At 51.3% G+C, this 23,938-nt stretch overlaps 1 protein-coding gene across 1 annotated transcript; it reads right to left on the bottom strand.

Moving 5' to 3' along the window:
- Window positions 1-832: 832 nt before the first annotated feature.
- CENPT (centromere protein T) lies at window positions 833-22,305 on the bottom strand. The gene is made up of 15 exons (XM_051629798.1): window positions 22,183-22,305; window positions 21,947-22,135; window positions 20,561-20,687; window positions 19,944-20,037; window positions 16,647-16,780; window positions 15,267-15,300; window positions 13,377-13,519; window positions 12,245-12,667; window positions 11,275-11,481; window positions 8,069-8,245; window positions 6,065-6,262; window positions 4,730-4,859; window positions 3,340-3,480; window positions 2,063-2,167; window positions 833-1,199 (listed from the first exon to the last, which is right to left on the bottom strand). The coding sequence occupies exons 1-15, from the start codon at window positions 22,303-22,305 to the stop codon at window positions 1,076-1,078; spliced, it is 2,349 nt and encodes a 782-aa protein (XP_051485758.1). The 3' UTR covers window positions 833-1,075.
- Between the last annotated feature and the right edge of the window lie 1,633 nt (window positions 22,306-23,938).

Genomic DNA, 23,938 nt, shown 5'->3' with positions numbered 1-23,938 from the left:
GAAAGGCTGGGAGAGCTGGGGCTGCTCAGCCTGGAGAGGAGGAGACTGAGGGGGCATCTCTACAGGGGGTGTCAGGAGGATGGGCCAGACCCTTCTCAGGGGTGTCCAGTGACAGGACAAGGGGCAATGGCCACAAGCTGAAGCACAGGAGGGTCAACCCCCTGCATGGGCAGGGACACCTCCCACCATTCCAGGCTGCTCCAAGCCCCATCCAACCTGCCCTTCAACACTGCCAGGGATGGGGCAGCCACAGCTTCCCTGGGCAGCCTGGGCCAGGCTCTCACCACCCTCACACCAAAGAATTTCCTCCTCATGTCTCACCTCAATCTCCCTCTTCCAGTTTTGATCCATTTTCCCTTCTCACTACATGCTCTTGTAAGAAGTTCCTCCAGCTTCCTGTAGGTTGCCCCTTCAGGCACTGGAAGACCCTTATAAGGTCTCCCCAGAGCCTCTCAAATTGTCTTTAAATATCACTTGCTAATTCTCCATCAGATTTAGTTTTCTATAAAAATATAAAGTATGCCTTCCCTTTCAGTGTACACCAGTGAACAGCTGTGCTCTCTGATGGGTTATGACCCACTCTTGCCACAGGAGGCCAGACTGGCAAAAGGGCACAAGGGCCCAGGTTTGAAAGCCCCAGCTCTAGAAAGAGACACAGCAAGAAGCTGCCTGTTTCCCTGAGGGAATCCATAACTTTCCTCCTTTCTTTGGAGCAAACAACGAGTTAGCATGAAGAGCACCAATACAGTAAGTGGAACCAAGTGGAATCCAAGAGGAAGGTGTGGAACAAGGCCATGCTCAAGCCTCTCAGCTCACTGGCACGAGCAGCACATGCAGAACCACAGAACAGTTTATTTCTCTGAGCTGTACAAGTATTCAAATGTAACATAAATTCAAGATACTACTTTACAACAATGGCTGGTGAGATGCAGGAGGCTGGTGTGAGAGCCACAGCACAGCCTGCCCCAGTCCAAGAGGACATCAACTCTCACTGCTGGAGCAGTCCCGGGGGGCACAGGAAGAGCCTGAGCCAGGTTCCTGGAGCCACCCACCTCCCTGCCCACCACAGCCACCTTCATTTGCCAGGGATCAATTTGTTTCCACTCACAGCCATTGGAATCAGGAGCTTCCTGTACTCCAGAGGGAGGAAACGTTCTATCAGCACGTGCAGTGGCATCTGGTCTGTCACCAGCTTTTGTCTTGGTGCAAAGAGAGAAGCAAAACAAAACAAAAGCAGAGAAGAAACAGAATTGTCAGTGAAAAGTGTTTCAATGGCAGCATCAAGTTTTTTCTCCCACAAAGACAAAAAGCAATATTGATCCTTGTGGCAGGACCAGAAATACTGCTCTCAGTCATGAGCCAGGAACAACTCCTGACCCCTTGGCAAGGCAGTGGGAAGGCACAAGGACATCCAGAAAAAGGTGAAACGAGTTCAGGATCCTCAGACCTGGCCAACCAAACCACTGTGTGTCTCAGCCTCTTCATACTCATTTCAGCACCCCCCTGCCAGTTGGGAACATGAACATCTCTGGATCAGGACAGCAACAGATTATTCTTTTCAAGCAGCAGCACCAGCTCCATCCACAGACCCACACAAAGCCAATGCCTTTAATCAGATGTGCCCTGAAAAATCCCTCTGATGACTTTAATATCATATCTGAAGCTCTTACAGTGGTGACAAGGAATAACAACATGGAAAAATGGCTCTAAATGAGGAGCAATGAGTTTGTTTCAGGCCCCACATGACTTCACAGAGGACTCCCAAGCTGAGAACAAATCCCTTGGGTCATAGGACAAAGTAAATTCAAGCATGAGATGGGGCAGCTGAGGGAGCCCACAGGTCAGAGCAGCAGTGGAGAGGCTCTGAGGACAGTTCATCCAGGCTGGGGTCAGGAGAATATGGTCCCTGGGAGAGGCCTGGCTTGCCAGGCTCTGGAGAAGAGCCCTAAGCATCACACTTCAGAAACACTTCCTGCTAGTGCACAGCCAGGCAAGGAAAGTCTTGCTGGGCTATCAAAGCACCACGGACACTGCTACAGGTTAATAACAACCCTCCCTTTACCTTCTCATGAGGACTTCCAGGTCAGCCATCTCCACTGTCTTCCTCCCTGCATGCTTGGCATAAGCTTCCAAATCATCACTTAGTTGCTTGAAGTATCTCTCACAGCTGAAGGAGGATTGAGGAGGGAAATCAATCAGGCTGTGAGGGCAAAATGCACTGCAGCTGCCCACTGTGCAGCTCAGTCTGCCACAGGGAACTGGGAGAAGAAACTATCCAGCCCAAGGAAGAAACTGCATCTTCTTAGGCAGACAGTTGGGAAAGAGCTGTGCATCCAACAAGAACCTGTCCCAGAATCCCTACACATGCAAGAACAGGGTTTAACACAAGTGAAAAACAGCACTGAGGACTGATTAGACTATCAGCTCTTAGGGTGACACTGTTTAAACAACCTCCATTAGTGTTCAACCTGTAACAGAATGGTTGGAGAGAGGCCAGAGGAGGCCACAGAGATGACCCAAGGGCTGGAACAGCTCTGCTCTGGAGACAGGCTGGGAGTGTTGGGGTGTTCAGCCTGGAGAAGAGAAGGCTCCAGGGAGACCTTAGAGCACCTTCCAGTGCCTGAAGGGGCTCCAGGAAAGCTGGGGAGGGACTTGGGACAAGGGCAGGGAGGGAGAGGACAAGGGGGGATGGATGAAAACTGGCAGAGGGAGATTGAGGTTGGAGATGAGGAGGAAATTCTTTGGTGTGAGGGTGGTGAGAGCCTGGCCCAGGTTGCCCAGGGAAGCTGTGGCTGCCCCATCCCTGGCAGTGTTGAAGGGCAGGTTGGATGGGGCTTGGAGCAGCCTGGGCTGCTGGGAGGGGTCCCTGCCCATGCATCCTTAAGGTCCCTTCCGACCCAAACCAGCCTGGGACTCGATACAGAGTTTACTCATGGAAGTCACACAGTCTATGGATCCAAAAAGCCAAGAAACCTGGATCCAGATGTAACACTGCACAGCTGGAGCAGCTTCACCTTGCCCAATACAGTGACCATTCTCCAGAGCTCACAGAGTGCTAATGGCATTTATGTGCTGTTAACAGGAGCAGATGGGGAATGGTGCAATTTGCCCTGGCTGGAACAAAGCCCTGAAGCTCCTGGAAGGTCACAGACACCCTCACAGTGGCCAAAAGCACCCAGCACGTTTCTGTCCTTGTGCCCTCAGACCCCCTCTGACTCCCCAGCTGAACAGGGAGGCTGCCAGTTTGCCAGCCCCACTCCAACTGTTATTTTAGGAGAGAAAAGAATGACAAAAAAAGCCTAAAAAGAGTGGGAGGAGCAGCACTTTGCTGTCACTTACCATTTTTCAACAATTTTGAAAGCTTCTCTGGACACTGGCATTTTCACATAGTGGCTAAATATCTTCTTTATCAAACTCCTTGCTATTCCAGGCTCACTTCTTTTCCTCTGTGGAACTGGCTTAGCCCGGAGGGGAAGAGGCCTGGGGGGAATGAAAAATTCCCAGATGGAATGAACAGACATGGGAGAGGCAGAGAGGAGCAGGCTGAGCTTGGGCAAACCTTGTGCTGAAGTGGAAGGGGTGAAAATTGCCCCAAGCTCCTCAGATCTGCTCCCTCCCAACTCTTCAAGATGCCCACAAGTAGAGTGTGTAACAATCCACACAGCACTGGAACCTCAGGAGAACCAATCCAGCTTTCCAAGATAACCATGTTAGTGTAGTAACTCACCAGCAAACTATAGTTCTCTCCAGTACATAACTGCAGTTTTCACTGCATCCGTGTAGTTTCACTCTCCAGGAGTGCACCAACTTGGATGCATCCACAGGCCACCTCCCACCTGCAGGATACCCTCCATGATTTCTGTCTGGGGACAAGACTCAGCAGAAGCTCCTCTTTTGACACATCTCCCTCCACAGAACAGTTGGCCACAACAACCTTTACACTAGCACAAACATTTTGGCTAGTGAAGTTTTGAGGGGGGTTGTTGTTCTTTTTTTTTCCTTAAACAAGACTTTAAGTCCCACAGGAAACTACTCCTGTTCTCCACCCATCTCTGTTCACAGCAGTAAAGGCAAAATAATTGGGTGTTAGTGTCTACTGCTTCAATAAACAAAATTCTAGAGTCATGGGCTAGAAAATTCCTCCTGGCCCCTGGTTAGTGGTTCTGATGAAGCATGTGGCTTCACCAAATCTCTAGTGAAGGGAGAGGCAAATGGTAATGAATTTGGAGTAATGCAGGGGACAGGTTCATGTTCTGCCTCTAGCTGAGCTTTATTTTACAGTCAGCACAAGGCAACCACATACAGCCTTAGGTCCCTGCAGTCAGTACAAATGTATCATTCCATGTGATGGATGTAACATCACCTGAAGCTCCCACTCTCCTGCAAGGGCCTCTGCAGCCCACACTGCAGCTGATGGCCCCAGCATAGCTTAGTAGTTGAAAAACTCCTGGGAAAAGGTTTTGGTGTTCAGCACAGAAAAATATTGCAGGAATATTCATTGGAAAGGCTCGAGGCATCAGATCTGCCCTGGGAGAGCACAGACAGGAGTGGAGAGAACTCTTTATTCAGCTGCTAAAGCAGTGAATGAACTGAAGAGTGGAGGGCTGCTTGGCCCCTGCCAGAGCTGCTGAGGCACAAACAGCCCCCAGAGCTGGGCTGGGCTCTCACGCCCCCTTACATCCCCTGACAGCCTCCTGCCAGGCTGCTGCTGAGGGTGGCTCATACTTACTTGGAAGCAGCAGGTTTGCCAGGATGTGGAGTGGACAGCTTGGGAGTAGGAGGTTTTGCAGGCCGTGGAGTTGACATTGGTACCTTGGAGGCTGCAGCACGGACAAACGTGGGTGTCTTCATGGAAACATCTAGGGGAAAAAAGCACTTGAGGAGCTGAGATCTGCTTTCAGAGCTCCTGCAGCACACAGGGCTGAGGCAGCAGGCAGAAGCCCAGCCAGACTTCCAGACATCTGGTCTGGTGCCACACAGGCTGTGGCTCCATGACACCCAGAACCAGTGGGACTGGTGGCAGTGCCACCCAGCCCTCCTCCTGCCACAGAGGCTGGTGGCTTCTCTGAGCCAGGCCCAGCCCATCAGCCCCCGGGCTGGAGCAGCAGGGTGAGGAACACTCAGGGCAGGGCTGCAGGGGCTGATGGGGGGGTCAACTTAGGCTCCCAAGAAGCTGCAGCCTCTTTTCCCAGAGAGAACTCCAAAGTCTGCAAGCTACCTCCCTGCATCCTGCTAAACCACTGGCAAATTCTTCTGAACACAGGGACAAGAAGATCCCTTCAGGATGGCCTTTGTTTAGTTTTTTATTTTGGGGTGCACTGTGTTTTGAAAGACTAAGACCAGTCCCAAAGACACCCCTAAAACACATTCTGGGCATTCTCAAATGCAGCCTTATCTTCCAAAAGTCACAAGCACTCCTGGGGCAATAGAGCAGGCTGTCTGAAGAGCTCTTTGGAAACAGACACTTCCCCTCACTCTCTGGAAAGCCAACCTATCCTTTTGGTTAACTGGAGAGGAAATATTTAACTACACATTCAAAACAGAGGGTTCTAAAGTAGACTTCAAGTTTGGAGTCATACAAATGGCTGTGGAAACAGCAGGTCAACGCTAAGAGATTAAAAAGTCAGCACGAAGTCAGAAGGAGTCCAAGACTAAAATGGAGGATCTCTCTGTGTCACTGTATAGAATCATAGAATCATTCAGGTTGGAAAAGACCTGTAGGATCACCCAGTCCAACCTTTAACCTAACCACCAGCCCACTGCTAAACCACATCCCTGAGCACCCTGATTTTGAAACATATTCAGGGATGAAATAAAAATCCACTTTGCACTCATTTGTCTATGTGTGCACTTCCAGTGCCTTCACCTCAGAAAGTACAAGGTGATCTAGGTCCCTGAAACACCTGATGAGCCAGCAACAATCTGGCCCTAGAACAGTCCTGGACTATCTGATGGACTAACCTGTTAATAACATTATTAACCTAACCTATGTTGTTCCTCAATCTGTCAAGAGAGAGCAGGGAAAAACTTCTCCAGCTCCCTCCTGCTGCAATGGTTTGCTTACCTTCACTTGCAGGGTCTTCAGATTCATCCTCAGTAGGATCTTGCAGGTCATCCAATTCAACCATGATAGGCTGGTGCTCTAGTTCATCTGCGTGTTCAGCATCTTCCTTTAATGGCTCCATCCCAGACTTCTCAGAGGAGGAAACTGCATGAAAATGCCTGCCCAGACTTCCAGCTCCAACACTGTCACGCTGACGTTCTAGATTTCCAAGAGGAAAAACACTTCACTGAAGCCAGTATCAGAGCCCAAATTTCAGAGCACTGTAAGAATGAAACCCAGCTTCTCATTCCCAACAAGGTTGCCATCTATCATATTCCCATCTTAAGGATTAGGATGTTGTGGGAAACTGTTCTTTTCTTCCCCACATGTCTAAACAAAATGCCTTTTCAGCCAGGAAGGCCTCTCCTGATCATCCCCAGCTAAGGGACTAAACCAGACTTGCTTCTCAAGGACAACTGGACCCAAAACAACAGCTGTGGCCCGGGACAGAAAGGATGGGTGACAAGCCACCCTGTGCCCCTGGTGTCACCGCCCTAACGTGGGGCTGATGGACGCTCGTTGGCTCTGGGCAGTGACACTGACTGGACCGGTGGGTCAGGGGGTATCAAAGGGGCGAGGGCAGCAGGTGGGCCCTTCCCTCCTCCCTGAGGCCCGTTCGGACGCTTTCTGCCTGGGACACCCCCCTGCTGCGGACACTGGTGCTGGGACCCTGCCTGCCTGCCTGCCCCGGGTCCAGCCTGAGCCTCAGCGCCGAGCGTGCCGGGGTCCCGAGCCCTGGGGTCGGGGCCGGAGCCCCCTCCCCGTGTTGCTGCCGCTGGAGGGGAAACCAGCGGCCACTGCACCCGCTGCCGAGAGGCTGCCCCTCCGACACCACGGGCTGCAGACCTGCCTGGCCAGAAGGGGCCACCGAGCAACCCTGCTGCTGGGAACGGAGCCTGGGGACAGGCTGGGGGTGACACCACCTCACACACACACACTCTCCTTTCCTCACACTTGCACACACAGCGTGACCTCTTCAGCAGGACTGACGTCCAGTTTCCTTCCCTCCTCCCTCCTCCCTTTGCTCCTTAACCCCCTCCCTCAAAAGCTCAGGACCTCTTGCATTGCCTCCCTAAAGGACACTTTCTCACCACACACATATTGATATCCCTGGGAGCCATTCACACCTGCATTGTCCCTAAACATCATCCCTCGGTTTGTGTTAACCCTTAATAAACTGATCAGTTTGTGGAGCAAACCTTGGCTTCAGAGGCAATTTCTGAGCGTGGTGGGGTGGGGGTGCTTTCTAACTCCCCCCTGAAATACGGTCCCGCGGCGGCCGTTGCTCCGTGAGAGGCAGCACCAGGTGTGACCCTCGGGCTCCTTCACAAACCCCTCCACGTCGGGAGGGGGAGTCACAAAAGGATCCTGACAGCCGGGAGCCCCCCGGTACCGGCTCGTGACAGATGTCAATACACCCAACTAGAGAAGCTAAAGCACTGCTGAATCCCCAGCCTTTCCCTCTGCTACATCCAGGCGTGCAGAGGTCACAAGAAAAAATAGAGCATTTGGTAACATGGAGAAGCCCCTGAGATTTGAGTGACATTATTAGCTGAGCTACTTCTAAATTATCTTTCTTCACTGGGACCTAAGTCTCACCAAAGCCTTACTGCAGCTGTTGGAACTCAGAAGAAGCAGCAATACAGAACAAGGCCCTTGGGAGATCCTGATTTGCCAACACACTCAGAAGCTCTCCAAATTTTATCAATCTTGGCCTGACTCTGGAACTTCCACTAGTAAATTTTAATCAAAGACCCCTTCTGCAATTATAAATTAGTCAACGCTATTGCCAATATAAATTTGTTTTCCATTTGAGCACAATTAATTTGATGTTTTCCCAGCATTTAGCCCAGATTTCACAATGCAGGAGAATTTACAAGTCTCTTTCTCGGCACTGATGCCAATAATGCAGCTTGAGAGGTCCCTGGTGTTAGAGATTTGATCAGGATTAGAGCTTGTCCTCACCAGCGTCAGGAGAGTCTGGGTGATCCACACTGCCTTCTGCTATCCCCTCTTCTTCCTCTGGAGCCATTTCTGTTTCAACTCTGTCCACTTGTTCCACACTTCTCCCTGATACTGCTTTTTTGGTCAGTTTCTTCTCCAAATGTTCAGAATATCCAGCATTTGCACGATGCTCTGCAGCTAAAATAGGAACTTCTGTCATCAGTCTTACCTACAAAAAGACCCCAATCTGCCACCAGCGTACAGACTGACAACTCAAAGAGCCTCCTGGGAAGTAAACTCAGCAAGAGCCACAAGCTATGAGGAAAGGAAGCAGATGTGGTTCCCTTCCAAAAGTTCACAGCTGAGAAATGCACAGCTTTTCCTGGGGCTGCTCTACAGCCACTTCATTGGGGTGCAGGTCAGATGCCAAGGAAGGAACTTTCCTTATCAGCAAGGAGAGCTCCTCCAGATCTGCCACCTCTACCTCTCTTCTCCCTTTTGCTGGTTGTGTGAAAGCCCGAACTCTTTTCCTATAAGCCTGACAACACATGGAGTTTGTGTTCAGACCCTTCTTCCCATGTCCTCAGGTTTCCTGAATAAACAATCCTGCAGGAGATATTGCATAATAAAAGAGGAGAGCACCCAGCAGTAGCTTTAACCATCTCAGACAAGCCTCTAGCAGGCAGAAAGAGGAGAAATAACTGGACATGTGATTTGCTTGTCATTAACAACTTCAGGTACCGAAGAGCACTCAAAATACTCCTTTTTCCCTAGATACTAAACTTATACTCCACGTGTCTTTTTACCACATAGCTCAGAAACCAAGTGTTATGGAACAGTAACAGGGAATTACCTGGAAAAATCTTACTGGGAACTCTCTCAGTGCTCTCAGTTGCCGAAGGATTTGAAAATCCTGGCTGAGCCCAGAACCCAGAGCTGTAAAAAGGGATTTTTCACACCCTCTCCAGTGACTGGGAGGTTCCAAACTCAACAGGACAAGTGCCACGCCCTCAGGATCCCCAAGACCCCATGAAGGGGACAAGGCAATTTGGCCAAAAGTGGTGCAAAAACCAGGAATATCAACCCCACCAAGAGGAACATTGTGCTTCCTGCACCAAAACAGGGATAAGTCTTACCTAAGGTTAAGTGAAATGTTAGCTGGCCTTGTAGGGAGAAAAGGTCAACACTAAACCTGCCTAAGACAGACAGGCACCAGTGAGTCCCACACTACCAGGTCCCTGCTGAGATCCAACAGAGGATACCAGATGCTACTGAGACATTCCAGCTGTATTGTGTCCAGTTCTGGTCTCCCCAGTTCCAGAGGGACAGGGATCTACTGGGGAGAGTCCAGTGGAGGCTATGAGGATGAGGAAGGGACTGGAACACCTGCCTGATGAGGAAAGGCTGAGAGAACTGAGGCTGTTCAGTCTGGAGAGGAGAAGACTGAGGGGGGATCTAATGAATGTCTATCAATACATGAGGGCAGCAAGAAGGCAGGACAAGCTCTTGTCACTTGTGCCCTGGGACAGGACCAGGGGCAACGGACTCAAACTGGAGCCCAGGAAGTTCCACCTGAACATGAGGAAGAACTTCTTTCCTGAGAGGGTGACAGAGCCCTGAGACAGGCTGCCCAGAGAGGTGGTGGAGTCTCCTTCTCTGCAGACTTTCCAGACCTGTCTGGATGCCTTTCTAAGTGACCTGCCCTGGTTTTGGTCCTGCTCTGGCAGAGGGGTTGGACTTGATGATCTCTGGAGGTCCCTTCCAACCCCTGACATGCTGTGATCCTGGATTTGTACAGGTTTGTTCCCCTGCAGCAATCCCTCCCACAGTTTGGTACAACCTGCCAGTGCCCGTTGCTCCTCTCTAGCTGCTACACTGACAAATCAGGGAGCTGTTGGTTTGCTGAACCATCTCCTCCAGGCTGCTCAAAGCTTTTCTTTTTAAACTTCTTATATTTCACTCCCACTTTCTTCTAGGCTGAGCAGCCCTTATTCAAAGTACAGAAACTGCTCCATGGATTTCATTCACATGAATGGTAAAACTGCTTTTCTCTGCACCTTCTCTAGCTCTGTTAAATTTATTCAGAAATGGAGAGGTTAGAACTGCACACAGCATCAAAAGGTGAGCAGGACAGTAATTTCCATGGTGCCACAGCGACCTTTGGTCACCTCTTTCTTTCATCATCATTTTTACATGTCATTTGCTTTCCTACCCACCCCTCGGGCTTTGAGCTGCTGTTCACAGGGCTGGAACAATTCTGAGGTGACTTCCATCAACCTCAAGAACCACATCCCATTTCAACTTCACATCCCACAGGTGCATCCAAGTACAGCAGGACAAAGGAATTCAGAGAGATTACAAGATGCCAGCCTGACACAACTGTAAGCATAGAGGGGAGGAATATCTGCTGCCCAGTTAACTACCCTAACACAACTGTTTAAAATAAATGGCTGTATTATTGTGATAAAAAGGCCACATCACTAATTTTGCTGATACACCTGGTACCTGGAAGCAATAACTTCTGGACACTGCAAATATTCAGTTTAAAATGCTAATAACAAAACTGTTTGAGCTCTGGATTGTTCCGTTTCCAGACTTCCATAAGATAATTAATTAATGTCAAACTTCAGATGTAATTAAGCCTGGGGAGAGCTAAACCCACATGGCAATGGTCTTATTTCCAGACACTGTTGAAGGAACTATGGGAAAGACTTAAAAAAGATCCTGGAGTCCAGAAAATGAAATACAACAACTAGCTGTTACCTACTAGTGACAATCTTTACTACTTAAGGGAGAGCAACCTTGAAGCTCTTCTCTTAAGCTAAAAAGCTGCTGGGTAGTGCTGGAGAATGATACTGGCCAACATGACTAAAATAAATATAGCAAAGCATTAAAATGTACACAGAGTGGTCAGCCAGGTGTATTCCTAGCCAAGAGGGAGTAATTCACCTTTCCTCTGGGAAGATGAGCACTACCATGGAATTGTCACTGTGAACAAAGCAAATGCTAACCAATGCTCCTGGGCTAACAAGCACATGAGCAAGTCACAGCCTACTGTTAGAAACCTTGTCTGGAAATGCTCACAGTCTGATATAACTCCAATTACATTCTCTCCAGCATCTACTGCCCAATAAAATCTTATTTGACTCTGCAAGTCAGCTGAAAAACTCCTTGTTTTAATCAGATTAAAGTCCTCCATTGCCTTGAGCACTGAAAACACGTCTTACCCCGGCTGCAAATCTCTTCCTGCTCCAATTCCTTCACTGCATTAGGCATCTCTTCTTCTGTCTCGCTTACATCTAGGTCTTCAATGATACGGGACACCACTTCTCTCAAAGACATGCTGAAAGATCTCTCAGGCTTTAGAGGGAATGGGGATCTCAAATATTTACTGGACCTTCTGGGTGGCACAGAGGAGCTCCATCTGTTAACAGCTAGAGAGCGAGCGCACGGATGCGCCACCAGGACCTTTTTAAACTGAGAAATGAAAAACCAACCAAGCAGAGAGAGAAATACACAGAAGATGCTTTTCCTTTCCCTCCTACAGTTTAGGAAGCTCATGTTGTATCTTAGGAACCTGCTGAAAAAGTCCTTTTTAAACTATTTTTCAGTTCACACCAAGGAGCAACCCTGCCACCAGCTACCCTTGGTAAAACAGCACAACTCTGGAACCACTCACCTTTGATGTCCCTGCCCCACAAACTCCAGCACCTTTAGGATACTCTCTCCCTCAGCTTCCTCTTCCTCCCATTTACTCCAGTCCCCTATTCCACGTCCTCCACACTCTTCTCCATGTCATCTCACCATTTCCCCTAGACCTCCCTACCATTGGGCTCTCTTTTTTTCTGCTCATCCCTTCCTTTGTCCTTAGAAAACAGCTGGTTAGAGGTGCCCAGAGGCATGAGGAAAGCAAAGGGCACAGACTGGCACACAGGAGGCTCTGCCCCAAGAGAGGGAAACACTTTCTCACTGTGAGGGCAACTGAGCACAGGAACAGGTTGCCCAAAGTTTGCAGTTTCCATTGTGAGAGACACAGAAAAGCCACCTAGAGACAGCCCTAGGCAACCTGCTCTAGGGTGGCCCTGCTAGAGCAGGGGGGTTGGAGAAGATGACCTCCAGAGGTCCCTTCCTACCTTGACCTTGCTGTGGTTTCAGATAATACCTGCTAAGCCCCAACTCCCAACCCACAGGACTCACTGCCATCCACCTCCTCTTCTGAGCCAGAAAGCTGTTCCACCGGGTTATCCTCCTGGGAATGATCTTGCTGATCTTCTCTCTGGTTTGCAGGTGTTTTCGGAGATACAACAGTCACTCTACCACCATGCTCAAGGATCAACTCCTCCGAATGTCTTTGGGTCCCTTCCTCATTGGTGCCTGCCCTGGATACCAGGCCCACCAGCCCTGTTGCCTTTTGAGCTGCATCCGAAATCTTGCTTCTCTGTTCCAAAGTTTTGGAATCCAATAGCTGTGGTTGAGGAGCAGAAAGTTGGTTTTGGTTGGGTTCTTCAACCTGAGGCTGAGCAAAGAGCTCTGTGCTATCCAGCACCACCTCTGCATCATTTGTCAGCATGGCTGTTTGCATCCCAGAGGCTGCTTCCGAGTCCACAAGATAGTCCTGTGCTGTGCAGAAAGTTTTGCAACAAGATTTATTTGAAAAACTGTGCAAAGACACACATTTCTTCCCAGTTCCTGCATAATTTTACCAGGGTGTGTAGTGATGAGGGGTAAGGGTTTTAAGCTGGAAGAATGGGGATTCAAGTTGCCTCGTCCTGATGTGGCCTCCCAAATTACACTGGATTTCTGGGAACATGCTAATAGCCTTTAAATCAAACACAGACCTCACTCCCTCCGCTCTGGAGACAGGCTGGGAGAGTTGGGCTGTTCAGCCTGGAAAAGGCTCCAGAGAGACCTTAGAGCACCTTCCAGTGCCTGAAGGGGCTCCAGGAAAGCTGGGGAGGGGCTTGAGACAAGGGCAGGGAGGGAGAGGACAAGGGGGGATGGATTAAAACTGGCAGAGGGGAGATTGAGGTTGGACATGAGGAGGAAATTCTTTGCTGTGAGGGTGGTGAGAGCCTGGCCCAGGTTGCCCAGGGAAGCTGTGGCTGCCCCATCCCTGGCAGTGTTGAAGGGCAGGTTGGATGGGGCTTGGAGCAGCCTGGGCTGGTGGGAGGTGTCCCTGCCCATGCAGGGGGTTTGGGACTGGATGATCTTTAAGGTCCCTTCCAACCCAAACCAGTCTGGGACTCTATCAGTTTATGAACTGCTCCAAAAAAATCACCCTATGTAATCCTCCCCCCACAAAAAACTGAATTAACAACACAAAAGAAACCTTTTCTCTTCAGCATGTTCTGCTCCACTCCCCCTTCAAAAGCTTCCACATCAATAGCTCTGCGGTTTTTCGGCCTCCGGAGTAAGCCCCTCTTTTCCACAGTGTCTGGTGGCATCAAGGAACCAACAGACACACGAAGGGATCTGCAAAAAGAGGAGGGAGGAAGTAATTTTCCAAACTTACACACTCTCCTTTTACCCTCAGATGTCACACATGGTGCCACTAACACTGAGATTTCCTAAATCCCTTAGCTAGGAGGAATGTCCCACAAAATCTTGAGGGGCACGTGCCAGTCTGCTTTAAACAAGTAGTTTAAGCAGAGTCACAGGGTGGTGGGGGTTGGAAGGGACCTCTGGAGATCAACCTCCTGCTAGAGGAGGATCACCTACAGTAGATCCCACAGGAACATGTCCAGATGGGTTTGCAATGTCTCTAGAGAAGGAGACTAGGAGACTCAATTAAATATCACAGTATCACCTAACAGCAGGAGGTGCAGCAGAGATCAGGGAACAGACCAGTTCACAGCCTCCTACCTGAGAGGGCTGACATGAGACACCTGGCAAAAGGTCCAGGGAATTTCAAAATTGTAGATAACAAAAAAAAAACCAAAGCAACCAAAGGAAAATAAAACGTTTGAGAGGAAAGATGTCCTCCAGGTGACAGTGGGGTGGCAGAAAGACATAAAAACACATCTAAGAAGCTGTTTAGTATCAGCATTCACAGCCAAGTCCTGCTGTGGGACTAACTGTGAGGTGGGAGCTAAGACAACACCAACAAAGCATGGGAAAGGATGGATCTCCCTGGATGTGTTTTGTATCAAGAGACACCATGCTCAGCTATATCCTGTCTCTGGGAAGCCCAATCTAAAAAGGGGGTTCAGAACACTCAAAGACAGGAAGGACAGAATGCAGCCCCATGAAACACCCTGCACAGGCCCCCAGGCCAGGGCTGCAGGGATAGCAGTGATACCAACTGCCAGCCAGGGCTGGGATCGTGACCAAAACACACAGGCAGCACAGGAAAGGCCAGGAGAGCTGGACTGAAGGCTGCAATAGCTGCAACTGATGTGATGAGTCAGCTGATAGGCAGAGATCATCACAGAATGACCAAGGCTGGAAAAGACCCTTAAGATCATCAAGTCCAGCCTATGACCTGACACCACCACATCTCGAGACCATGGCACTAAGTGCCACCTCCAGCCTTTCCTTGAACACCTCCAGGGATGGTGCCTCCACCACTTCCCTGGGCAGTCCATCCCAGTGTCTGATCACCCTCTCCATGAGGAAGTGCTTCCTAATATCCAACCTGAACCTCCCCTGGTGCAGCTTCAGGCCAGGCCTCTCATCCTGTCACTGGTTGCCTGGAAAAAGAGCCCAATCCCACCTGACTAAACCTCCCTTCAGGTAGCTGTACAGAGTGAGAAAGTCCCCCCTGAGTCTCCTCTTCTCCAGGCTAAACAGCCCCAGCTCCCTCAGCCTCTCCCTATAACTTTTCCTCTAGTCCCTTCACCAGCCTCGTTGCTCTTTATATATGTCTATATCTATAATATATCAGTTAACAGGCAGAAACATTGTTCTAAGGTATATTATGTACTGATTTATGGTTGGAAGCATGAGAATGAAAGGGAAAGAGGAATGATGCTGCTAAGGAGCACTAGCAGCAACATATGCTGGACCAACCTGGGCAGACAGAGCAGAAAAATCTGAATATCACAAGGTGTGGGGTCTAACAGCTGCAAATCTGTCACCAGAGCAGGTCATTGTGCCAATACTAAGACAGATCTTGAGCATGAACCCAGGTACCTACAGTTCTTCACAACTCCAGAGGTGATGGACCAAGGCAGCCAGAGTTTGGGCAGCCAGAAGTTAAGACATTTGAAGTTGAACTCACCGAGCCAAGACAGTGCTGTCCAACGCTGGCTGGGCTGGGGACAGATTTGTGACACATTAGTTGAGAAATTACACTAAATCACCCTCCCCACCCCAATGGTTCCTCCTCTTTCTAGAGCCAGTTATGCTCCAGTCCTCAAGAGTTACATTTTGATGAGAACAGAATTAGATTACAGGTTTCCTTTACAATTTCCTGCCTGTGTTTCAGAACTGGCTATTGGAATTCTAATAAGCCATTTCTAAAAGGGTAATAAAACAGTTAATTCAAAGATACTGTCATAGGAGACATGCCCTCACTCTCAATAATATTCATCTTACTACATTAACAGTAAGATGCTGGGCTAGGGCCTCAGCCACAACTACCATCAGCAACCCAAACCAAACAGTAAAGCACCTGGAAGCTTCAGGAGGACAGACAACTACCCCAGGGACTGCTGGTGGAACTGCAACTCAAACCTGTTCCACAAATCCAAAAGCAGATCAGAGCAGTGGCACAATAGGCTCATACTAGAAAATACTAGAGCACATCCCCTCTGCTCTCAGAGAGCTGCCTGCATCTCCCCAGAGCACCTGCAGACCAGGGATGGGGCTAAAGACAAGATGATTTTTTTTTTGACACAGCCAAAACCAGGTGTCTGTGTTCCCAGGATAGTCAAGGACAATTAATCACAGGGAGGTGAGCTTTAGGGTGGGATGAATCACTCTCCACTGATGAGATCCCCCTAAACTTTCCAGGGACTTCAGTTACCTGGTGCACACCCAGGGCTGAGGGACTGGTGTCTGCTTTGGAGCTCAGTCCCACCCCTGCATCCTACTCCCTGCTGCTACTGCCAAGAGGGCAGGTAAACCAAGGTGAGGTGTTTCACCTGCCTCTGTCCAACTGCAGCTAAAATGAGAGTTACATCTCACAAATTAGCCAATTTCTGTTTAAAGGTAAGACTTGGTCCCATATGAGATTATTTCTTTAATAAAACTGCAAGACCCTTTTTTCTCAAAAGGGAACTTTATAACTTATTTCACATAACTGCAACAACAGGTACACAGCTTGTTCTTTTTTCAAGTTTCTGGCACGGAGGGGCAGACAAGGTAACCACTTCCTCTGGAGACACTTCAAAACTCCAAGAGCACCAAGCTGGAAAACCAGTCAAGAAGTTATGTACAGTCAGGGCAGAGCTTGGAACTTGGCTCAAAAAGGCTCATTTTACATTTGATAGGAGGAGCTTTGACCTCCTCTGCTATCCCTTTGCACATGATACCACAGTTCTGCTTCCAAACGTACAAGATCCCAGCTGAGAAATGACAGAACTCAAACTGCAGCAAATGAAAACCAAAGGAGAGCAGGTGCAGAGCTGAGGAAGCAGATTTCTGGCTGCAGCCTTACCTTGTTGCTGGGGAAGTCTTCTGTCTGCTGCTCTCTCAAACTCAGAAACACTGAGTTTCTTTCTCTTCCTAGTCATATGGAACCTGGCAATGGATGTGTTCTCAGGAACAAGCTCTGACAGCTGCATTTCCCCCCTACCAACACAAGAAAGGACAACATCACCCCTTAGTACCCTAGACAGGTTCCTGTAACCTTGTTGATAAGCAAATTAAAACTGTCCTTGCTGCAGCAGAAGGAAATAACCAGTGATTAACTCAGCAAATGCAGGAACACTTCACCCCCTCCTACTAAATCATAGTACATTTCACCAAAAAAATCAAAACATGAGTGTAGCTTCAAAACAAGAGGGTTGAGGAAGGTCAGACTAGAATAAAGCTTGGAATTCCAACAAGCTCCAGAGCTGTCTTCTCCTGACAGCACCCACAGCAATTAGGTGGGTCAGTTGTTAGAGTGGACATGAACAAGCCATTGTCCTGAAATACTGGGTATCACAAAGCACCCTGGCACATGGAATAGACAGGGAATATCCCAGTCAAGCATTGGATCAGGATCAGAAAGTCAACTTCTGAGTTGCTTCCATTACTGTGTTCTGAGCACAAAGCCTGAGCACTGGGATTAACCATCTTGTGATGGGGAACCAACAGAAAGCAGCAGGGAAGGAAAGATTCCTTGTTTCCCACATCCATGCTGGCAGGGAAAGCAGAGCCCTCCCACATGCAAGGAAGTTCATATCAAGCAAAGGAAGACTGTGAGGGAATCTTCAAAAAGACTTAACATTTATAAATATATATTTAAAACACTTTATAAAACTCTGTTTAACTTCAACAACCAGGTAACACATGGAATATAAAACCCAGAGATCCAGCTGTCTTGTTTTTTTCCTTTAGGAAAGGCTGACAAGAAAAGAGCTGTAAGTAAAATCAAGAAGGAACTAAAATTATATTGCTTATGTTTTTTTAATTAAAAAACCAAAAACAAATAAACAAGCTGCATTTAGAAAAAACTCAGATGTTTCTTCCTCTATTAAAAAAACTGTAAGATAAAAGCTTGTTTAATGTTTTCTATGACCTGTTCAACATTGCTTATGGCCAGTGCAAAAAGTTAAGCTACAAAACCAAAAGAAATCCCATTATTTAGAAGAGTCTATTTTGCAATGAGCAAAACCACAAACCAGTGCTGTGACACAACTGCATAAAGCAAAATAAGCCCTATCAGCACCACTGCTTTTCTTCTATCTCATACCAAGGTGGAAGCAAACAAATCACACTTCAGCCTCTTCAATTCAAACAGGCCTATTTATTTACAACATCACCAGAAGCTAAATATGAATAAAAGCAGCTAAACCACAGTCAGACCTCACTTCCAAACCACTCTACGAGGCAGAAAGTAAAGCCCAGCAGCCCAAAACAAGGGCAACCAAAAAGCAGTAGCAGAGAACTGAAGTGCTTGGACATCAGGCCCAAGCCAGAGTTGCTCTATAGATGAACCCTGTACCTATTTTGTAGCTAATAATCTTTGTACTAATTAGTACTGTGTTAGGTTGTAATTATAATTTTAAACATATCAATGATTTTACCACTCACAAACCACTTATGCTGATGCCAAACCAGGTATTTTAGGACTGTGCAGTTGACCATCAAAATATGGCTTATGCTGATAACATGTCTAGCTGAGCTATTTTGGGGGACCCTTCCAACAGTGTTCTGGCTCTGGCTCTCTCCTCAGGGCTGCCCCAAGCCCCAGTGTCAGTTGGTCAGGGGGTGTACCACCAGATGTTTCCACACCAGGAGATACACAAGCCATTCTATAAAGGCTGGACCCTCTTGCAGCCAACTTTGGAGACCTCAGCTACAGGGGGGACACACTTTGTAGGAGTTCCCAGTGGCCAGGAAGGGACTCCAGGTCTCGCTGCAACCAGGGTTGTCCAGCAACTGCAAACCTGGATGATAGGAAGGTAGGAGGGGCAACTTTCTTAATCACTATAGCTGTTTTTGTGCAGTAATGATGAGCTGCATTGCTGGGCTTTGCTTTGCTGCAGTATTTGTGTTGTTGTGTTTCTCTTTAATAGATATTGTGTATTTCTCTGTAGTGGTCACTGTATCACCCTTAACAGCAGCCAGTAAAGCCAAGCTAACTTCTCTGAGGGGTGTGTGTCCTTTGTGCTGTCCCTGCCCATTTCATAGAACCATAGGGCTTGGAAGGGACCTCCAGAGATCATTGAGTCCAACCCCCCTGCTGCAGCAGGAACACCCAGGGCAGGTCACACAGGAATGTGTCCAGATGGGGCCTGAAAGTCTCCAGAGAAGGAGCCTCCACAGCCTCTCTGGGCAGCCTGTCCCAGGGCTCTGTCACCCTCACAGCAAAGAACTTTCTCCTCATGTTGAGGTGGAACTTCCTGTGTTGTCACTTGGTGCCGTTTCCCCTCGTCCTGTCACAGGCACCACTGAACAGACACTGGCCCATTCTTGACACCCACCCTGCAGGTATTTGTAGACATTAATCAGGTGCCCTCTTAAGTCTTCTCTTCTCCAGACTAACCAGCCCCAGGTCTCTCAGACTTTCCTCATATGACAGATGTTCCAGTCCCTTCATCATCCTTGTAGCCTCTGTTGGACTCTCTCCAGCAAATCCCTGTCCCTCTGGAGCTGGGCAGCCCAGAACTGGACACAACACTCCAGATGTGGTCTCACTAAGGCAGAGCAGAGGGGGAGGAGAACCTCCCATGCCCTGCTGGCCACACCAGCACAATGCACCCCAGGATACTATTGGCTCTCTTGGCCACAAGGGCACATTGCTGTCCCATGGACAACTTGTCCACCAGGACCCCAAGGTTCTCCATGGGGCTGCTTTCTAGCAGGTCAACACCTAATCTATGCTTTACCCATTTGGTAAAGCATAATTTGGCTAAACAAGAACACAAGATGCTGCAGTTGGTGGTTACACCTCAGCATCACCTGCACTCGACCTGGAGCCTTTGGGAGATCCAAGGGCTTTTATTTTAGTATCTCTCCCTGACAACTAAAAAAGGGAGGCTTTCACCAGCTGACTCACTGCACTTCCACTGCAAATAGATACTAAATGTCTGCAGACACAGACCTGCAGTATTCACCCTTCAGTCCCCCAGTCCCAGTGATTCCTACCAAACTTTTAAAGGTATTTCTGAACATCTGACAGAACAGAATCCTGACCCCTGGGAGAGGAGCAGAGAATCCTGCTCCCCAGTCCCATCACAGGGACACAGTGACACCTGGCCATCTGAAAAATAAAAGTACAAATTAAAAAAAAAAAACAACTTACATGCTGAGAATCCTCTTAGATGGGAGTTCTGATGCAGCTTCTTCTTTTTCTTCATTTTGAAACACCAGAGGTGCCAAAGGTGAAACCTCTGGTTCTGCCAACAAACCAAAACATTCCCTTACCATGGTTCAATCCAGCAGGCTGTCAATCTACACTACAGTCTGTAAATTATATTTATTAATAGGCTGAAATAAAGACCTGGTGAAAATGATTGGAATCCTAGCTCCTTGCAAGGCTGTTGTGGACAGTGACAGAGCCAAGAGTGACAAATGGGGGGTCCCAGGTCCTGCAGCAGAGCTGAACTGCAGCCTGCAAACCCACACACCCCCACACAAAGGTCACAGGCTTCTTGCTCACCAGGGTTAGAGGGCTGAGAGAAGAGGATTTTCAAGACTATTTCACCCATGCAAGACCTGGTCTTTGAGACAGAACTGCCTCACACCAGCTCCTTCCACTGCAGCAACTCCTCTTTTAGAGAAACCAGCCACACAACGGCCTGCATTTCTGACCTGACTAACACAGCAGGAGCAAGAGGCTACAAGAGAGCAGCTCCTGCTCTCAACTCCACCAAAACACTGTCCTTCAGGTCCCTGCTTTCCTGAACAAAAGACACTTACGGGTCTGGATGATCCTCATGAGCATATTCCGGGGTGTGTCCTGGTCAAGCTCAGGCAACACAGTCGGTCTCTGCTTTGACAAGGTGCTTCTGCCAGAGCTGTTCTCCTTCCCCGAGCGAGACTCAGCCTGAGGGGAGAAACCAGACCTGCAGTTTGGAACCCACCCGTTCCTTAGGGAAGGCGAATCCTATCGTGAAACACCTTCCTCCTCCGGCTTCTAATAAGAACCGAAGCCGGCACACACCAGCCCTTCCCAGGCTGAAACGGCGCGTTTGCTCCTGCGGGACGCTGGGGCGGGAGCCTGAGGGGCCCGCACAGCCCGGCCCGGCCCCGCACAGCCCGGTCCCGCCCCGCACAGCCCGGTCCCGCCCCGCACAGCCCGGCCCGGTCCCGCACGGCCCGGCCCCGCACGGCCCGGTCCCGCCCCGCACGGCCCCGCACAGCCCGGTCCCGCCCCGCACAGCCCGGTCCCGCCCCGCACGGCCCCGCACAGCCCGGCCCGGCCCCGCACAGCCCGGTCCCGCACGGCCCAGCCCCGCACAGCCCGGTCCCGCACGGCCCGGCCCCGCACAGCCCGGCCCCGCACAGGGCGGGGGGCACGGAGGGCACCGGCCCCGCGCACCGGCGCCGTTCAGGGCTTTCCCCCCCACCTCCCACATCCCGAAGGGCCAAGGAGAGCAAGGGAGCGCCGCCGCGGCCCCGCGGCCGCCCCGCACCGCGCGGGCCGGGCGGGCAGCGCCGGCGAAGCCCCGCGGACCGGCCGGTCCCTCCCGCCCCGCACCCCCCGCACCTGGGCAGCAAGGCGGGCCGCGGCGCGGCCGCTGCGGCGGGCGGCTCGGCGGGGCCGGGGCTCGGCCATGGCGGCAGCGGCGGGGAACGGGCGGGAACAACGGGCGGGAACAACGGGCGGGTCTCGCGAGAGCGCGGCGCCCGCCGGGAGCGGGGCGGGGGCGCGGCGCAGTGTGGGGCGGGTAGTTCCGGCGCGGCGCCGCCGCCGCGGTGCCTTGTGGGCCGCGTAGTTCCGGTGCGGCCGCGGCGGCGGCGGCGGGCGGCGAGAGGCCGCGGGTGCCTTGTGGGAGCTGTAGTTCGGCCGGGCCCCCCGCGCCCGCTCTCCCCGCCCGCCGGGGCCGCCCAGGGGCTCCCCCCGCTCCCCGGGGAGGCCGCCCCGCCATGCCGGGCTTCACCTGCTGCGTCCCGGGCTGCTACAACAACTCGCACCGCGACAAGGCGCTGCACTTCTACACCTTCCCCAAGGACGAGGAGCTGCGGCGGCTCTGGCTGAAGAACGTCTCCCGGGCGGGCGTCAGCGGCTGCTTCAGCACCTTCCAGCCCACCACGGGCCACCGCGTCTGCAGCGAGCACTTCCAGGGCGGCCGCAAGTCCTACCTGGTGCGGGTCCCCACCATCTTCCCGCTGCGCGGGGTGAACGAGCGCAAGGCGCAGCGGGCCGCCCGCCGCCCCCGCCCCGCCGCCGCCGCCGCCGCCGCCGCGCAGGGCCCCGCGGCCCCCGGCGAGGCCCCGGCAGGGGGCGCGGGCGAGGACGTCAAGCCCATCGACCTGACGGTGCAGGTGGAGCTGGGGCCCGGGGCGAGCGCGGCGCCCGGCCCCGCCAGGCTACCCGCGGCGGCGGCGGCGGCGGGGGAGGAGGGCCCGGTGGAGGGCGGCCCTCCCGACCACTCGTACTCGCTGTCGTCGGGCACCACGTCGGAGGAGCTGCTGAGGAAGCTGAACGAGCAGCGCGACATCATCGCGCTGCTGGAGGTGAAGATGAAGGAGATGAAGGGCAGCATTCGCCGCCTGCGCCTGGCCGAGGCCCAGCTCCGCGAGGAGATCCGCGAGAAGGACCGGCTGCTCCACGCCGCCAGCGCCGGCACCCGCAAGCGCCACGGGCTCTGAGGGGCCCGGCCCGCGGGGCGCCCGGCCCGGGGGGCTCCGCCGCTGAACCCCGCGGAGGTGCCTGGACAGAGCGGGGGGCCAGGACGCAGCCCCCGGCCCTCGCTGCCTGCTCCCTCCTGCTCCCTCCTGCCCCCGCAGCAAGCCCGGGCCATCGGGTTCCCGCGCCGGGACGGGGCTGTTAGCTCAGCACCCAGCCCCGTTACCGGCCCGGCAGCACCTCCTCCGTGCCGGCAGCGGCAGAAAGCGCTTCTCCTGGTGTTGATGGGACCCGTGTCCCCGCGGAGTGGACGCAGGGTATCAGTTTTCAGCAAATAAACTCGATCTGGGTGACGTGAGGGGGCAGCAGCTCTAGCCCTGCGGGCGGCGCGGCTGGGCTGGCACGGTGCCCTTCCCCGCAACCACGGAGATGCCAGGCTCGGCCTCGCCTAGCAGAGGCCCCAGGAAAGCTTTAGAAACCCTCTCAGGGTGATGTGTTTCTTCAGTAAATTACTGATGCCATAAAAGACTTGTTCCTAGCATGAAAGAACCGCCAGATGACAGAGTGCTCTTGTACCAGGTAGTCTTTGCTTTCTCCACAGTACATACGTATCTGTTACAGATGTCTCTGCTCTCAACACTAGGAAGGATTAGGATCTGGCACAAAGAGCCTGGTGACATTTGATGGCTGTGGCTTATCTCATTGGCTTAAGAACTCCCTCTAATGAAACGGAGGCTTTGGAGCACGTTGGAATGTAAATCCTTGGCTTTCCTTCAGAGGAGCGGGATGGAACGGAAGCGAAGCGAGTTTGTCTGCAGTGGTTGCAAACCCTGGCTGTCTTAATCCTAAACTAGTTGGCATGACTAATAATCTGTACATTAGGCAGGACCTTACTGAGATGTGCTTGCGTGTTCTAAACCAAGATTTAGGAGTATTGTAACAAATCTGTGTGGAATGATTGTGTAGTGTCTGTTCCTAGCCAGCGTTGGTCCCCTCGCCTGCAGCCACCAGAAGCCAAGTCAGCGTTGGCTAGAAAGAGGGTGGAGTAAGGGCCATGAGGCTGGAATCCATCCTCCGGGTTAGGGGGTGGAACAGATCCCTCAGTGCTTTGGAGAAGGAGGAAGAGGAGGGTTCTGGTGCACCCTGGTAGCTCTGGTGATGCCTACAGAGGGGGCACGGATGTTGGGAACAAAAGGCAGTTCACCACAGTGTGCCCGTAATCCCATGGGAGGGAGGATGCCCAGGTGGGGACCCTGAGTTCTTCCTCCCGTGACCAGAGTGCAGGAGATACAACGGCAGTTTCACTAAACTTTATACAAGTGTTTTTCTAAATGTAAAAAGTATCTTTCATTTGAGAACATTGTAACCTTTGTAACACTGGCTAAGGTAGCTTTCCAGCTGTCCCTTCCCATCCTCTGCATGACCGAACAAAACGGGATTGGGTGGCTGGAGGTTATTCCAGTGGTCGTGGAGCCCGTGCAGCTGAAGGTGCTGGTGGTCACAGC

The sequence above is a fragment of the Apus apus genome, chromosome 11 (assembly GCF_020740795.1).
Source record: "Apus apus isolate bApuApu2 chromosome 11, bApuApu2.pri.cur, whole genome shotgun sequence".
Taxonomy (NCBI): domain Eukaryota; kingdom Metazoa; phylum Chordata; class Aves; order Apodiformes; family Apodidae; genus Apus; species Apus apus.
This window is presented reverse-complemented; position numbering and strand designations above follow the sequence as displayed.

Coding starts and splice junctions, on each gene's coding strand:
- CENPT (XM_051629798.1), bottom strand. CDS start 22,305: ATGTCGCGCTGCTCGTTCAGCTTCCTCAGCAGCTCCTCCGACGTGGTG. Junction 11,482..12,244: donor AGAAGAGGAGGTGGATGGCA/GTGAGTCCTGTG, acceptor CTCGCTCTCTAG/CTGTTAACAGATGGAGCTCC. Junction 2,168..3,339: donor TTCAAAATTGTTGAAAAATG/GTAAGTGACAGC, acceptor ATCCTCCTTCAG/CTGTGAGAGATACTTCAAGC.